Source organism: Notamacropus eugenii, chromosome 7, assembly GCF_028372415.1.
Source record: "Notamacropus eugenii isolate mMacEug1 chromosome 7, mMacEug1.pri_v2, whole genome shotgun sequence".
Classification (NCBI taxonomy): Eukaryota; Metazoa; Chordata; class Mammalia; order Diprotodontia; family Macropodidae; genus Notamacropus; species Notamacropus eugenii.
Genome location: NC_092878.1, coordinates 36210940 through 36227311, shown reverse-complemented (window position 1 = coordinate 36227311; position 16372 = coordinate 36210940). Strand labels below are relative to the sequence as shown.

The following is a 16372-nucleotide window of genomic DNA, read 5'->3' as shown; positions in this document are numbered from 1 at the left end:
GTTAACTTGGGGTTTACTGGCTAGATCTTCCTTCCTTCCTTCCTTCCTTCCTTCCTTCCTTCCTTCCTTCCTTCCTTCCTTCCTTCCTTCCTTCCTTCCTTCCTTCCTTCCTTCTTTCCTTCGTTCCTTCCTTCCATTCTTTCTCTCTCTCTTTCCCTCTTTCTCTTTCTTTCTTTTTTACTTTCTCTTTCTTCTCTGTCTGTCTGTCTGTCTATCTGTCTGTCTTTCTGTCTGTCTCTGTCTCTGTCTCTCTCTCTCCCTCACAAAACCTTAAACCCAGTTTGCTCTGATGCTCATAGATTTGAGCATCAAATCATTTTGGGCAGGAGGTCCCTGCCCAAGCTCCACTTAATGGCTGTATTTTGGGCCCTCCTAGCTTACAGTGAATGTCAGTGGTAACTGTTTCTCTGTGGAACAGCAACCCTGAGGATCTTCCCCTCCTGGCTTGATTTCTTGTCTTTTTTTCTAATTAAAGAGACTAGCCCTTGACTCACTTCTTAAAGAGGCCTATTCATTGAATGGCCATTACCTGCCTCTAAGAGGGCACCTGAAAAGGCCAGCCTAAAAAAGGCCAAGGTCTCCTATTGCATCTTGGGCCATCTCCAGTCATCCTGATGAGTATCTTGTCACTTGGCCCAGATGACTCAGGATGAGAAAGTGAGGCTGCTGACCTTGCACAATCCTCCCTCACTCATATCAAAGTCAACTGCAAGTCATGTTATCATTCCCCTGATGTCGTGGTTCTCTTGGAAAACAAAGGACAAACACAAGGAGAAATAGTGATCAAGATCATAGCAGTGGTTTGACTCACCTGGCACATACCACCTCTCAAAAGACACCTTGCTTCTTCAGCTAGGTCTGTTTTGTTTGTCCTATTTGTTGTGAAATTTGGTAAGCAGATGTAACTAGTGAGGATGATTGGTCCCTTGGATGATGCCACTGGGGCCAACCTGGAAGACTTGTTGGTCTGGGCTTACCTGTCTCAGATCGTCAGTTGATGGACAATTGGTATGGGTGGTAGAGGATGATGGGCCCCTCCACAAAGGTTGCTCTCCTCAATGAGGGCTGGAGAGGAGGGGCTGAAAGCAGAGTGGTTTGAGGGGTGCTGCTACTCCCAAGGCTCTTAGGCTCAGGATCCTGGGCTATTTCTATTAGGTCCTGAGAAGAGGGGATGGGTGAGGTAATGGTTTGATATATACTACCTACAGTCCCTCCCTCAGGGTGACTTGCTAGGCTGATTTGTAAAGCTGCCCAAATGGTTTCTCCATCTTATTTATTCCCTTTCCTACACACATCTCCTGAAGGGATCTTCTCCAGGCTTAGTCTAATCATCTTATTCAGTATTCAAAAAGCTCCAATCTCTCCTTATCGCCTCTAAGATAAGCCTGACCTTGAAACCCAAGCCAATGAGATTGGTCATGCTGCTTATACTCGGAGTATGCTGATTGAACAATTTCATTTCTTTGATGTTATTTCGAGAAGCTTTTACCTTGTTTGGTATCTCTATCTTCTTATCTTATAGATTCAGCTTGAATTATTCTAGATCTAGTGCATTATTTTTAGGTTTTTAGCCTGGAAAGGTCACTCCATCATCTTGCCAATAACAATTGTTCTCTGACAGCCATTAGATATATTTGAATCTAGTCAGGGATCTATGTTGAATGTGGATAAATAGAGGGAATGGACCACATTCTTAGTTCCCATATATATCATGCAATTTTCATGTCAATGCCTTTGCTTATACTATTTCATAGATTGTATTATTCCTAGAATGTCCTTCTGCAACTCCCATCTTCATCTGTTGAATCCTAACTCATTCTTTAAACCCCAATTTATCTACCACCTCTTCTGGGAATCTTGTCATACTCCCCTAGTCACTAATGACCTTCCCACTCAGATCTCACTCGGTTTTGTTCCTCTCTGATGCATTTATCATATAGTTTTTGTATTATTATTATAATTACTTATAGATAGACTATGGGTCAGCTAGGTGGTACAGTGCATAGAATACTACGCCTGGAGTCAGGAAGATTTATCTTCCTGAATTCAAAACTGGTTTCAGTCACTTACTAGCTGTGTGACCCTGAGCAAGTCATTTAACCCTGTTTGCATATATAATTACTAATTAAACATATTCATTTATATGCTCAGTCATGGTTCATTGATTAAGAGGTCAGAACTAGAGAGCACCTGGATCAATCAATCCCTCTTCTTTTAGGAATAAGGACAATAAAATAAAATAAAAAAGCAATCCAGTGCTTTGCTTGCCCAAGGTCATGCAGCTATGGGGGTCACATTTAGAGCTTGAACTCAGTACTTCCTCCTTCCCCCCATGATCTCAGCCCAAGGCTCATTTCAGTGTACTGTGATTTGCTTCTCCTTTAAGCGTGGCTTTGATAATTTTTTTAACCTGACTTCTTAAAAGAGACTGAACTTGGAATATGCTGACTTGTGAAGTGGTGAATTATACTAGATAATTACAAGCACAGGTTTCTGCTTCAGGTAAAGGGTTGAGATTAAGATGCCCTGATGCCCCTTCACCTCTGAAATTCTATGATTCAGAGTACATCTCCATAAGGGTGGTATGGAAAGACCCTCACCTGGGGCCATGAGAACCTGAGAGTGTGACTATGTCACTATCTTTCGTCTGAGTTCATAGCACTTAATTTTCTTCTGCAATATGAGAGTGTACTTTCTATTAGATTTATCTGTGTCTATTTCTTCTCTCTCCTTCTAGACTGTGCACTCCTTGAAGACAAGTTTTGTCTTACATATCTTTGTAATTTTCTCTAGACAGACTTCAATTGAGAATTGTAGGTGGTGTATTTTTGCTTCCTATTGAGCTGTGTCCACCTATATCGAAATAAATAAAAAAAATATACATGTATACATACATATAAATGTTTTAATTCCTTTGGAATCTGTTCTTTAACTATTACTTTCCTATTTTTGTTTCCTAATGCCCATAATTGGCAGCTATCAATTCCATGTGGTCTGGCATGCTTGAGGATGTGAATCTGACATGTTATATGTCACTGATCATAAAAGCACTATTTCCCAAAGGCCTCAAATCACTTTCCCATGTTAGCTTTGTCCATACAGATTTCCAGTAAATAGTGCCAGTTGTCATTGAACTTGTCTGAGTTCATTGCCTCCTGCATGCCCTCTTATGTTCTATTTGGTAAGTTCCTTAAAGGTAGGTTAAAGTGCCTTGTTTGCATTTCACCTTATACCTAGCAATGCTTTGTACCCAGTGGGAGCTTAGTAAGTATTGAATGAATGACTGAATTAATGAAAGAACCCAACTAGATTATCAACTTTATGAAGGATGGACTCTTTCCTTATCTAAGCTTTGCATATTATTTCAGGTTACTATAGAACTCTACACACAGTAGATGTCTAGCAAGTATTTGATAAAGGAATGCATGAACTAGACTCAAAGACAATGACCTTGTCTTATCTAACTTTGTTAATAACCCCATCACAGTATAGTCCTTTTTAAATAGTTGGAATATAATAAAATTTGTTGAGTTGAATGAATCTGTCTAAAATTATCGTGGGACAATTATTTTAATTACCTTTGGTGACAACTCTCAATAGTCCTCCATCCTGTCACCTGCATGTTTTGTTCCCCTCTCTGTACCAGTTAATTTCACAAAGGACAATACAACTTGTTCTTATAAGTACATTTTTATTGAAAATAAAAAATTAGTGATTCCCCCCTACCCCTTCAAAGTGGTGTACTGCACAATTTCCAAATACTACAAGGCATATTTATTGTGCAATAACCTTAGAGACTAAATATACATTAATGGCTTATTGGAGGACATGACAACATTGATTTTTATGTTTCTCCATAGGTTACCATTGATATAGATTCTCTATAAACAGTAGTCATTTTCCTTTGTACATGTGGCACACAGTTAAGAAGGCAGATTTCAGGATATTTACATTCATGCAATTAAGTCTAACACGCTACCTTTGCAATTGAAATAATATACTTTGTATATATGCAGGGAATATTGTAATTATATATATTGTTTATCTCTCTTTAAATATATAACTATGTATATATATAATATATATTTCTATTCTTTTAAACTTGTTCGAGGTCTTCCCTTCAAAGCTTTCCTCTGCAGCTCCTAAGAAAGGGCTGGAGAACTCTGACAATTCTGTTTGTCTATTAAATTCTAAAGTAAGTCTCAGCTATAATACCTTTGGAAAATACCTATTTAATAACATGTAAAAAAGAAAAGTCATATTTCATTCTGGACCTCAGAGCTCATAAAATATTCTGAGAATCTGTCTCTATTTCTGATTTGGGACTGCAGATACATTCTAAAAAAAATAAATTTTCAGCTAGAAAAGATCAAAGTCAGGTTGGATCTTACGTATGCTTAAAAAGTGATATGAAGTTATTTAATCAGGTAAAAAGCAATTGGAACTCCCTCCCCCTTCCCTCATCAGTCACCAAGAAATCTTTTTCTGAATGACCAGTTCCTACTTGTTGTCTGAAGATCTTGTCTGAAGTGACTTAGAAAAAAACCAAACAACTGAGATAATTTCTTTGCATTTTATTAAATGTACCGAGGAATACCAGAGATGGAAGGGGACTTAGAGGGCATCTAGTCTAAATAAATTCTTTATTTTGAAGATGAGGAAACAGTTTCTAGAGAAGTGACTTGCCTAAGGTCAACCAGGCAGTCCCAGTTCTTAACAAAGAATCTTACAAGTCCCATGACTTAGTTTTAAAAGCAATCTGTATAGCCTGTACCCATTCCTTTAACATTGTTTCCCATATTTCTAGTGTGGTGGGTTAAGGGTCTAGGTCTGGTTAATGCCCTGTGTTGGCTCAGTCTTTGATTTGACATGTGACCTTCGACCCTCTGATTCCCTTCTCTGGACCAAATATGTAAAACAAAAGTATTAAAACTAAATGACCTCTATTGTTCTTTTCACATCTAATATTCTCTGTTCTAACAATTTCCACTCTTTTCTTGAGACCTTGCTCTCAAAGTGATCTTTACCACAGAGGCCACTGGGTAGAGAAGTTGGACAAACAACCCATTTTTGAGATTAGACACTACCTTCTGCTTATAAAGCAACTGCATTTTGGGAAAAGCATATTTTTAACAAGACTTTGCTTAAGGAATATCTTTTCTCAGACCACATGATCTACATTTAGGATTCAGAAAATAGAATTACCAGATCTACCACAGTCTCAGACTTGGGAGGGTCTTCAGGGGTCATCAAATGAACCTATATTGGAAGGGGAATATCCTCTGAAATACAGCCCCTGCCACTTAGAAGAGTTCCAGGGATGAGGAATTCATTACTTCCTAAGGCAATCTAAGATGTTGACCAGGACCTTTGGATAGCTCTAATTTTTAAAGTGTGCTGAGAAGGTAACTTCCTTTAATGGTATGAAAGCTCACAAATCATCAATTTACTGAATGTCGGAATGGAAAGGAAAGATGATTACACTGAGGCCAAGTCATTTGCCTAAAGTCACATAACTGGCAAAACCAGGACTCTGGGAGAAATGCTTTAATTACTAAGGCTCTGGTCAGAGAGGAGTCACTGTGGGTTTACTGCATAAACCCCCAATCTCTGATGAACTGTCACTGTTCTATGTATTCTGCTGCATGGTGGAGTGGAAAGACCATTGGATCCAGAGTCAAGAGGGTCTGCCTTTGAATCCCAGCTCTGTTACTTACTGTGTTTGTTGTTGGTCATTTGTTTAGTCACGTCCAACTCTTCATAACTCACTGGAAGTGGTTTGCCTTTCCTTCTCCAGCTTATTTTACAGATGAGGAAACAGAAGCAAATCGGATTAAGTGACTTGCCCAGGGTCACATAGCTAGTTCTGGCTGAGGCCTGATTTGAACTCAAGAATAGGAGTCTTTTGGACTCCAGGGCTGATATTCTATCCACTATGCCACCTAGTGTACCACCTATGTACCTGGGCAAATCACCTTTCCCCTTTTTAACTCATAAAGGAGTTTCTTCCTTTGTGAAATGAGGAAGTCGCTGGAATTTGATCTCTAATAGTCCTTTTCTATTTGAAAATTGTATCCATGAGATCATTGCCCTAAAGATGGCATCTAATTGGACACTTCTATTTCACAGATAAGGAAACTTATCTGTAAAGAAACATTTAACATCTGTCCAGAGATGTTAAATGACTTGCCTAAGATCCCACAGATGGTAAAGAGCACAGCCTGAAGGCTTCCTCACTCCAAATTGAGGGTCCTCTCTTCTGTAACCCCTTGCCTCTTCTTCCATCCTGACATTCCAGAAGCTAGATGGGTAGATGTGAGAGGAAGGTATCTCACTTCCAGCCTGTTAATTTATTGTTTGTTCTTCAAAACAACAGATATATTTGGCAAACTAGAGGAGATTGCTGCATGTCTGTGCTCTTAGATTATATCATATTAAGAGGGCAAGTTTATAAAACTCTATAACTGAGTGTAATAGGAGGTAATTCAAAGTTTAGATTCTGCTCGATACACTTCCTTTATACTTGAAAACATCTATTTATTAATGAGTCTGATAATGCATGCTTCAGATCAGAGAACACTATGTCCCCCTTTTTCTTAAAGGAAACCTTCAAAAGAAACAGAATTATTTCATTCAGAGGAACACATTACATTTCGGAAAGGCCAGTATAAACTGTGACTGGTATTAGCAGTCCATCCTACTTAGATTTGCAAATCGAGGTTTTTTTCCCCACAAGCATGTGTCAGATCATATTAAATATAGGGTGTTAATGAGTGAAAGATTATTCATAGAGATGGATGCTCTAAGTCAGAAGGAGTTGGAGTTACCTTTAACTTTGATGAATGTGACTAAATTCTAACCCAGTGATGATTACTTCAAATACATATTAAGGTGATTGGTTCTTTATTAGTAGATATCTACTGTATGAAGGGTATTATGGTGGGTGCTGAAGGAAATTCAAAGTAAAAAAGAAAAGAAAACAACACAGGACTAATGAATAAATGTTCAATGGATGAATGATTTTTTTTTGACAATCAGTTCCATGTCTCTTGCTCTCAAGAGCTTGCAAACTGATGGGGAGTACATTTAAATAGACACATTATATAATGCAAAATAGAGTGTATATCAATATGCCTTGGTTTGCTGACTTGTTAATTCCATTGGCGATTATTTTCAGTAATGGGGTTGCTATGGTTGGCATGAGACACAGAAACTGAATATTACTGATGCTTCACAGTGGCACTGGAATTAGGCATTTGGGATCACTCCCTCTACTTCCCTCCTTCATTGTAAATCATCTCTCAGAACTTTCTATTTGGAGCAAGATGATAGAAAGAGAAATATCTAGTTGACAAAGGGAGACACAACTTGGCTTTCTGGAGGAGGGAGACAAAACAAGGTTGCCTCACAATCACAGATTCCCAGACTTACAAGGGTCATCTACTTCAGCCCACAGCTAAATCATAAATCTCCCCTACAGTATCCCCCAGTGGTCAGTCAGTTTCCACATGAAGACCCCTAGTATTGGGGAACAGATCTAGTCATTTGTTTTATAGGGAGGGAGCATGGGTTTGGTGGCAGCTTGGCTTTAGGGAAAGCATGATCTATGTCACCCATAAGTGTGACAAAAAGTTCCCATGCAGAATTTGGCACAATAGGCGGCCTCCATCACAGTCAGTCAGATAACTGAGCTAACAATCATTTGCCTGGTCTTTCCACAAACAACACTAACTATAGGCTAGGTCTATTAAGGTCTTGTTAAGTTGAGAAAATATGCAAGGAAATTTTAAAAAAACAATAACAACAACTAGGTGGGGAAGGGGAACTTCCCCTACTCAAAAGCTCATCCAAAGGATGGAAAGAGAACTTTGGTTTCTGGTCTGGCTCATCCTTTCCATATCTGAGACCGTGAACACAGCTGTTTATTCACACCAATGTAAACAAGTTTCTTTTTCTTGTTCTTTTTTCTCCTTCACCAGGCATTTTCATGAAGAACTAGCTGTGTAGTGGGTCCTTAGAGTATGAACTTAAGAGAGCTGTGGAGGAACAAGGAACTCAAGTATTTGCTGGGGTGAAGAAGAAAGAAGGTAAGACAGAAACCCAAAGCAAAGGATGGAGGCTCTTGAGGAGGAATGTATTGAAAGCACCTTTTTAAAAAAATGAAAATTCTCACAGTCATACCAACACTTGAAGGAGCCCTGTCCTGATTGAAGGAGCCTTGGGTCACTGGAAATTGCATAGTCACCAGACTGCTGATTGGTTTCCCGGCCTTGCTTGTGAGGGCATGCAGGTTGGGGGCAGGTAGTATACACTCATGGATGCCTTCCCTCTAAAGGGTTAAGAAGAAATAGAGGGTGCTACTGCCTTGCCAGAGGGATATAACCAGCAGGACTATGTAGGATAGCTAGAATGCCCATTCTAAATCCCCAATCCCAGCAAGTCCTCTTTTGTCAGCAGCTCTTGTGAACTGTGGATCAAACAAAAAAGAGGACATCAACCACGACAAAAGAGAAGGTCAAGCAAGCCATGCTGACGTTTGTCCCCTCGACATATGTTGCATATGGTCATCATGCCTCATTCTGGGCACAGGAGGAAGAGCATTGTATCTGGAGTAAGAGAATCTGGGTTCAAATTCCAACACTGTGGCTCCTTCTTAGATGTATGACCTTGGCCGAGTCACTTAACTCCCCTGCCTTCAATTTCCTCCTCGGTTAAAGGAGGGGGTTGAACTAGATGATCTCTAGGGTTCTTTCTCACTCTATATTCTCCTCTCTGAGCTGCCTCTGACTGGCAGACAAAATCCTTTTCATCAGATGTTCAGCAAAGTCTTGAAAAGCAGTCAGGTTTCTCTCTCTGAATGCTTGAGGTGTGCAAGAATTGGGAAATTAAGTCCTGGACCCACCAAGCTGTCACGTGCTGTGTCTTTGCTCCCTCCCTTCTTCCTGTACCCCTTTGTGCTTTGACGAGACCTCACTCCAGCCAGGCTGTCTGGGAGTCAGCAGGGATTACACAACCGCATTATTTACATCCACTGTTTTGTTGTTTTGAGAGGAGGTCATTGCATATTCAGTTCCACTTGTTCCATTCTCTTCTTTTCTTAGTGGTTTCCTGGAAGTGGAAGGTGGGAGAAGAGGAGAGAAAAAGAGGAAGAGAGAAAAACATGGAAATTAGTTATTAGAATAGACTTAGAACTCAAGTACTGTGAGAGCAGTCCTGATTTTTTAACCCAACATTACATAATTTTCTAGGGTGTGAATTTCATAGTATGTTCTCTCCTATGCTATTTTTGAAGAGATATTACAAACCATCCAATAGAAACCCTCTCATTTTACAGAGGACAACACTGGCCCAGGAAAATGGGAAAGGCTTCAATCCCATCCCTTTCTAGAACGAGGCATAAATATCCATTGAATGGAGGTGGGAGGGTGTGCTTTCTGTTTCAGGGGCCTTATTTAAGCATTGTTGCATTTTTCAATCCTATAGTGACTCTGAACTATCGGACAGGCATACAGATTGGTCCCTTTGGATGGGAGACTGATTGGATAATAACATACATAATAGATGACGCTCTTATCATTTGCCAAGTGCTTTCTTTACATGCGTGATCTCATTTGGCCCTCCCGACACCCCCCCCCCCCCATGATGTAGGTCATGTAATATTCCCATTTTATATGTAGAGAAACTGTGGCATAGTGAGATGACCTGCAATACTCTTGAGCACACAGATGGTGAAGGCCAGAACCAGGGCTGGCTCCCAAATCCTTTAACTCTTAATCCCAAATTCCTTCCACAACACTGCTTGACTCTTATAACACTAAGGTACTGAGGCGCTGTGTAAGTCATTCTTACCTTGATTTGGCTAGAGGCACAGAGGAAAAATGATGATAGTAGTACCACTAAAAATATAATTAGTATGTACCAGTGATTCTCAAGCATGTCCTTGTAGGATGTCTCCTGAGGGTTTACAATTGATTCTCACAATACTATCCTTTAGCATAAAAGTGAATTTTAAAGGCTAGGAAGGAGAGATGCAAAAGGACAGTAATATAATTAATCCTGAACTCCTTACTTCTCTAAATTCCATCTATGTTGTAAGAACTAGCTGCATCCTTGAAGAAATTTTCCCAGATTTTTCTGAGTGCACTAATGGATCCCATTCCAAACTCTAACTGGTGATGTTTACTCATTTCAGTCATGTCCTACTCTTCATGACCCCATCTGGGATTTTCTTGGCAAAGATACTGGAGTGGTTTGCTATTTCCTTCTCTAGCTTATTTTACAGATGAGGAAACTAAGGCAATGAGGGTTGAATGACTTGCCCAGGGTCACAAAGCTAGTAAGTATCTATGGCCATATTTGAACTCAGGAACATGAGTCTTCTTGACTCCCGGCTGGATACTCTATAAACTGTCCCCAACTCTAATTCCTCCTGCTATCTCATACCATACATTGTGGCACTTAAACTATATCCTCTACTTAGTAAATTCTCTAATATGCATCTGCACATTTTACCTTTTCCATGAGACTGAAAGCAAAGACCACATCTAATAGGGTCATTAAAAAAACTTGAGAGATCTGGTCCAACCCCCTTCCTTACATTTTACAGATGAGAAGATAAGATCTAAAGAGGTGGATGATTTGTTCAGGGTCACATTGACAGTACATGGAAGAACAAGGTGTGATTCAGGTCTTGGAACCATAGAGCTAGACCACAGGTCTCAGGATATCTAGTTTAACCTCCTTGTTTTATAGATGAGAAATTGAGAGATATAGATGTGAAATGACTTGCCTAAGTCATATGGGTAGTACAAATCATCAAAGATGGGATATGAACCCAGGTTCTCTGAGTCTTGCCACACACCATACTTGGCCTTAGAGCATCAGAGCAAGAAAAGACTCTAGAGATTATCTCGTGTAACCCTTTCCTTTCCTCCAATGGATCTGTGCTCTCACATTGTGGTTATTCCTTTCATTGATGGAGATCCCAACTGATTTATCCCTGACCATCCTGGATGATTCTCAGCCATACTGTCCCATATATTAACTGTAGGGGTACACTCAATGTAGAAGGTGCCTCCTTCATTTTCACTTTGCATTGAGTGGCTCCTGATGGAGCATATGCATATATGGCCTTTCTACTGTTTGGTCATTACTCTTGTTACATGTTCAGCCCATCTCTCTTTCTTACTCTCTTTTTTTCTTGCTCACGTATGACATTCTTTTCCTTTTATAGACGAGGAAAATGGAGTTCAGTGATTAAAATGACTTCCAAGTTTGTCACTTATATTTATTGAATAGCAAGGCTGCATTTCAAACCCAAGCCTTCTGGCTCTAAGTTCTGTGTTCTTTCCATTACCCATGATGCCTTTTACTAGTGATAATAGTGCCAACTACTTTCTCGCTACACTGACAGCAGCCTTAAACTAGCCATTCTCAATAAAACCCAATTGCTCAAGAACCTGTGGCACCTGTCTTAACCTCCTTAAAGCTCCACAAGGTCCATCTTCAGCATCCCCATTCTCACTTGAGAGACACTGGTATGGGTCAATGGTTTAGCACTTAGATGGATGAAAGTACAGTAAGAAGAGTTATTGGTAAGTTGAGGATGTTGAATGATTAGCACAGAAGTTCCATCAACATATTTGCCCACACACAGAGAAGAGGAAAATGTGGTTTTCTCCTCTTCATTTTCAGTTGGAGTACCACAGGGGAAATGACCAAGAACCCATTCATGGTTTTTTGGTAGCAGTTCTGGGTCACTAATCCTTCCTTTAAGGCACATCAGTTGGTCCATGCTCATCAAAGTAGCTTCTATAGCGTTTAGGACTTTGTTCAAAGTACTTTCATACTTATTACCTCTTTTGAGCTTCTCAGCAATCCTGTGCGGTCAGAAAAGACTATTGATCACAATATAGAAGACTAGGGCAGCTATTACTCTCCCCAGGTGATTGATAAAGAAATTGAAGTGCAGAAAATGTTTGAGCCAAACTCAAGCAGTTAGTGGCAGAGCTTGGACAAAAATCCAAGTTCTTCTGTTCCTAGTCCGTACTCTATGATTCTATACTGTCACTGGGATACATGGAAAAAAGACTGATTTAAAAAAAAAAAAACCAGGACTCTCATCTCATTCTGCTGTGACTAGTTTGTCTAATTTGTAGGATGTGCTAAATGAAACTCTGTCCTAGGGTCAGAGATTTTTATTTGTTCTAACTTCTGTCTCCCACCATGATCTGAGCAGGGAACCTTACATCTCTTGTCTGTAACTTTTTCACCTGTAAAATGGAGGTGATGGTAGAATCACAGAGTAAAAGGAGGGGTTTGAGTCAAAGAATGTTAGAATATGCACTTCCTTGAGGGGAAGTGCTTTCACGGCTTTGGAATCCCAAGCTTTTTTTCAGTCATGTCTGGCTCTGTGATACCATTTGGAGTTTTCTTGGCAAATATACCGGAACGGTTTGGTTTTTCCTCCTTCAGATCATTTTACAAATGGGGAAACTGGGGCAAACAGGGTTAAATGATTTGCCCAGGGTCACACAAGTGTGAGGTCTTCCTGATTCCAGGCTTGGCACTTTATCCACTGTGCCACCTAGCTGTCTGTTATAGTACGTACCTAATACATGACTGTCAGAGCATATGTTAGAGCATAGAACATATAATTTTAGAGCTGAATGGGACCTTAGAATATATAATACTAGTGTCAGAAGGGATTTTAGATCCCACAAGAGAAGTGGAAGGAAGATCTCATTAGAGAACAAACTATTAGAATGCAGCATGTTAAGACTCTGAAGGGACCCTAGCATTCATCTAGTCCAACCCACTTAACCAGTGAAGAAAGCATGGCTCACTAAGGATAACTGAGTTGACTTGAGGAGGCTCACATAGCTAGTAAGTAGTAGGGGTCAGATAAAAACCAGGTCCTTGGACTCCCAATGCTCTTTTGACTGCATAACCTAATATATTCTAAGCTAGTCTTTTATACTGTGGTCAATAAGTAGTCCTTTATGCCCTCATAGGGGTAGAAAGGATGGAAAGAAACTGGACAAGTTGTCTAGAGAACTCTGTGGCTTTCTTGGAGACAAAATGCTTAAAAATGAAGCATTCTGAAAAGTTCCTCTTCTGAGTTTTCATGTAAGCTGTAAGCCTCAGTTCGGATCCTTTGAAAACTTGATTCAGTCTTCTAACACCCCACTATTGCCAGGGTGGACACTGGATAATTTCTCCTGTGTTGCCACTTGTCAGAAGGTCAGCATAAATTTGAGAGGGTGATTCTGAATGGTGGAAAATTCTCTTCTGCTCCTGGAATGGGCAGTCTGGCCTGGCTCCTCAGCTTTGTACAGTCAAAGGCAGACTGAGGAAATTGCCGAAAGGCCAGGGTTAGATTTACAACTAACTCACAAGTGCCTGAGCCTTCTGTCCTGCTTGTTTTCACCCAATTCAAATATGAAATCATGTTTGCCCATGAAAATAGAAGAGAGTGAATGAAGGACCATTACTGTACCTCCTATTATGTTATTTTCCACGTTAGCATATTATATAATTCTAGAGACAGAGGGAAGCCTTAGAAATCTTATAGTCCAACTCCCTCAATTTTATAAAGGAAATAATTAAGGCCTAAACAGGGGAAGAGACTTGACTTACCCATAAATATGTACTGTAAGTTTATAGCAGAGCCAGGAATAAACCTAGTCTTTTGGCAAATCTATATGATATCATATCCCTTTTTATTTTTTCTTTGTTTTCTTCAGTCACTCATTTGGCTCATTCCCATCCCCCACTCTGCAGGATACCATGTTGCTTTTGTAGCATTGTCTCCCTCTGTAATCTCAATATGAGGCTAAGAGGCACTTTAAAATGATTGATAAATGCGATGGGCCACAGTTCATACATTCCTTCTGTGGCTTGTCTCTTGGGAGTGGTGAGACGGATGGTATGGGTTAGTGAAAGGAAAAGTGGAAATAAACTTCATGTCATACTCACTCAGAGGCTCAGGAAAACAACTCCTGATTCTCTGAACCAGGTTTGTATCTGCTTTCTGCCTAATTTCCCATTCAGGAGATTGATGTATACTTTATACAGAGGTGCCTGTGTAAACACCATGCTTTCAAACCTGTGGAGCACCTTGATTATTCCAGCACATACATGAAGAGGCATTTCCACCTGAGAGGTAAGAGAAAGAATGCTCCACCAACTTCTCCCTAAATCACATGGTTCCTAAAATCAAGAGAAAGTAGTATGAGCTTTGCAACTGCTACAGTTGGAAATGTCCAGCTTTTCTATAGATATGCTCAGTATTTCTGGAGTAATTCAGTTTTGTTCAAGTCAACTCAAGCTCACATTTGTCAAATCCGTATTGAGTGCAAGGCACTGTCCATGATTCTGAGTATATACTTAGAGATATGGCTGAAGTCTCTCTATCAAGGAGCTTATCACATCTAAGGTGGGGATGGATAATTTTATAGTAATAACAACAATTATATGAAACAATATAATAAATAAGAATAACACACCTTTATATAACACTTTAAAGTTTGTGAAATATTTTACATAAATTATCTCACTGGCTTTCACAACAACATTGAGGGAGGTACTGTCATCATCTCTTAATCTGTATTTATAGCTTTTATTTTTACAACTCCATTTCTAAATGTATACCTTCATCCTCATGCCACCCCACTTCCCAGAGGTCAAGGGACAAAGAAGAAGGGAAAAACATCCAGCAAAGTGAACCGACATGATTACTGAGCCTGACAGTATACTTAATATTCCATACCCATAGTCATCCACCTTTTCAAAGAGGGAGGAGGAGATCTTCCTTCTTCTTTTCAGACAAGCTTGAGAATTATAATTATACAGCATCTGGTTGCATTTTGTTCTTTCCATTTATGTCATTGTAGTCACTATGTATGAAGTTGATCTGGTTCTGCTTATTTCATTTTGCATCAGTTCATATATCTTCCTGTGCTTCTATGTATTCTTGATATTTATCATTTTTATGGCAGTAGTAATATTCCATTGCACTAATGGAACCACAATTTATAAACCTATCGATTGTTTCCAGATTTTTGTGGCTACAAAAAATACTTTTAGAAATATTTTAGTACAGTAGATATCATTATTATTACCATTTTACAGATGAGAAAAGTGAGGCTTAGAAAGGAATAAACAACTTGCCCAAGACTACAAAGTTGGTAAGTATCAGGGCAGGATTTGAACTATCTATCTACAATAACTAGAATACAGTGCAGAGTAGCATTAATGCAAAGGAGAGGACCTTGAAAAGTTCTTTGAGACATTTAGAGATGAAGGGTGAGAATACCAGTACATTTAACGTGAGGTGGAGGTGCAGGTGCAGGTTGAAATATATCACAAGGGCATCATGCTCTGAGAGCCTGTGTACTGCTTCTGTGGTCTGGTACCCTCCCAGTGACACCAATTTGAGGGAGAAATTGAGATTCTGAAAATCACATGACACTTTTGAAACCCCTGTAATCTCTAAATAGGAAAAGGTAGCACACGTGGAGGGCATATCCAGAGCAAGAGAACTCTCATTAAGAGGATGAGTGCAGCATGAACATGAGAAAATCTGTGATGGAGTAAGTTGTAGAGCCAGGATTAGAACCTGGAATTCCTAATTACATATAGGGCTATAGTATTTTCCATTAAACCAATGGTTTCTCATCCTGTGAGCTGAGGATTCCTCGGAGATCACAAAATTATCATGAGGGGTCCATATGCATAAGATGCCCTGCCAGGTTGATTTTTACGACAGGCAAACCTAGTTTCTGTAGCTTGAGGAATGTTGTATGCAGATGTGTATTACTATTTTTCCAATATAGCAATAAATAAAATATATGTGGAGATAAATCAAATGTAAATTAATTCAAGGGCACTGCAGACTTTTTCATAGCTTCTTCTTAGCCTGTATTTCTCCTTCAGTGAATAGTAATAGCCCAATTATTATCATGTGAGGATCTGTAAACTTTAATTGTAAAAAAAAAGTCTTCATAATGCTCCAAAGTGTTGAAACGATGGCACTAAACCATTTTGTTTTCTTGTGTATCAGTTTTGCATCATCAGCATATATTCCATACTCAGTAATTGTTTTCTCCCGGTTTGCTCTGTACATAGCTTAGCAAGCACCCCTGACCAAAGAGCTTCTTAACAACTACTTTAGGACATGCATCATGGCAGAGGGGAAAGAGGGCTGGCTTCAAAGTCAGAAGATCAGGGATATAGAAGTCCTGTTTCTGACTCATACTGGTTGCCATCATGGGCAAGTCATTTAATCTCTCAGTGTCCCAAGCAACCTTCTAAGACTAGAAGAGTAGAACATTTGCAAATGAGAATTTCCTTTCCCAATGAAATCACAGGT

General features: G+C 39.6%; 1 protein-coding gene and 1 long non-coding RNA gene across 2 annotated transcripts in view; one reads left to right on the top strand and one right to left on the bottom strand.

Annotated features, from left to right (window-relative positions):
- Nucleotides 1-16372, top strand: part of LOC140514283 (uncharacterized) — a 101579-nt gene that overhangs the window by 31938 nt on the left and 53269 nt on the right. The window contains exon 2 of the long non-coding RNA XR_011970525.1: nt 7980-8087. This is a non-coding gene — a long non-coding RNA (uncharacterized lncRNA). The remainder of the gene's footprint in view (nt 1-7979; nt 8088-16372) is intronic.
- PRIMA1 (proline rich membrane anchor 1) overlaps nt 6999-16372 on the bottom strand; it is a 111985-nt gene continuing 102611 nt past the window's right edge. The window contains exon 5 of the mRNA XM_072624454.1: nt 6999-9108. Within this exon, the coding sequence (XP_072480555.1) occupies nt 9006-9108 (103 nt within the window). The 3' untranslated portion in view covers nt 6999-9005. The remainder of the gene's footprint in view (nt 9109-16372) is intronic.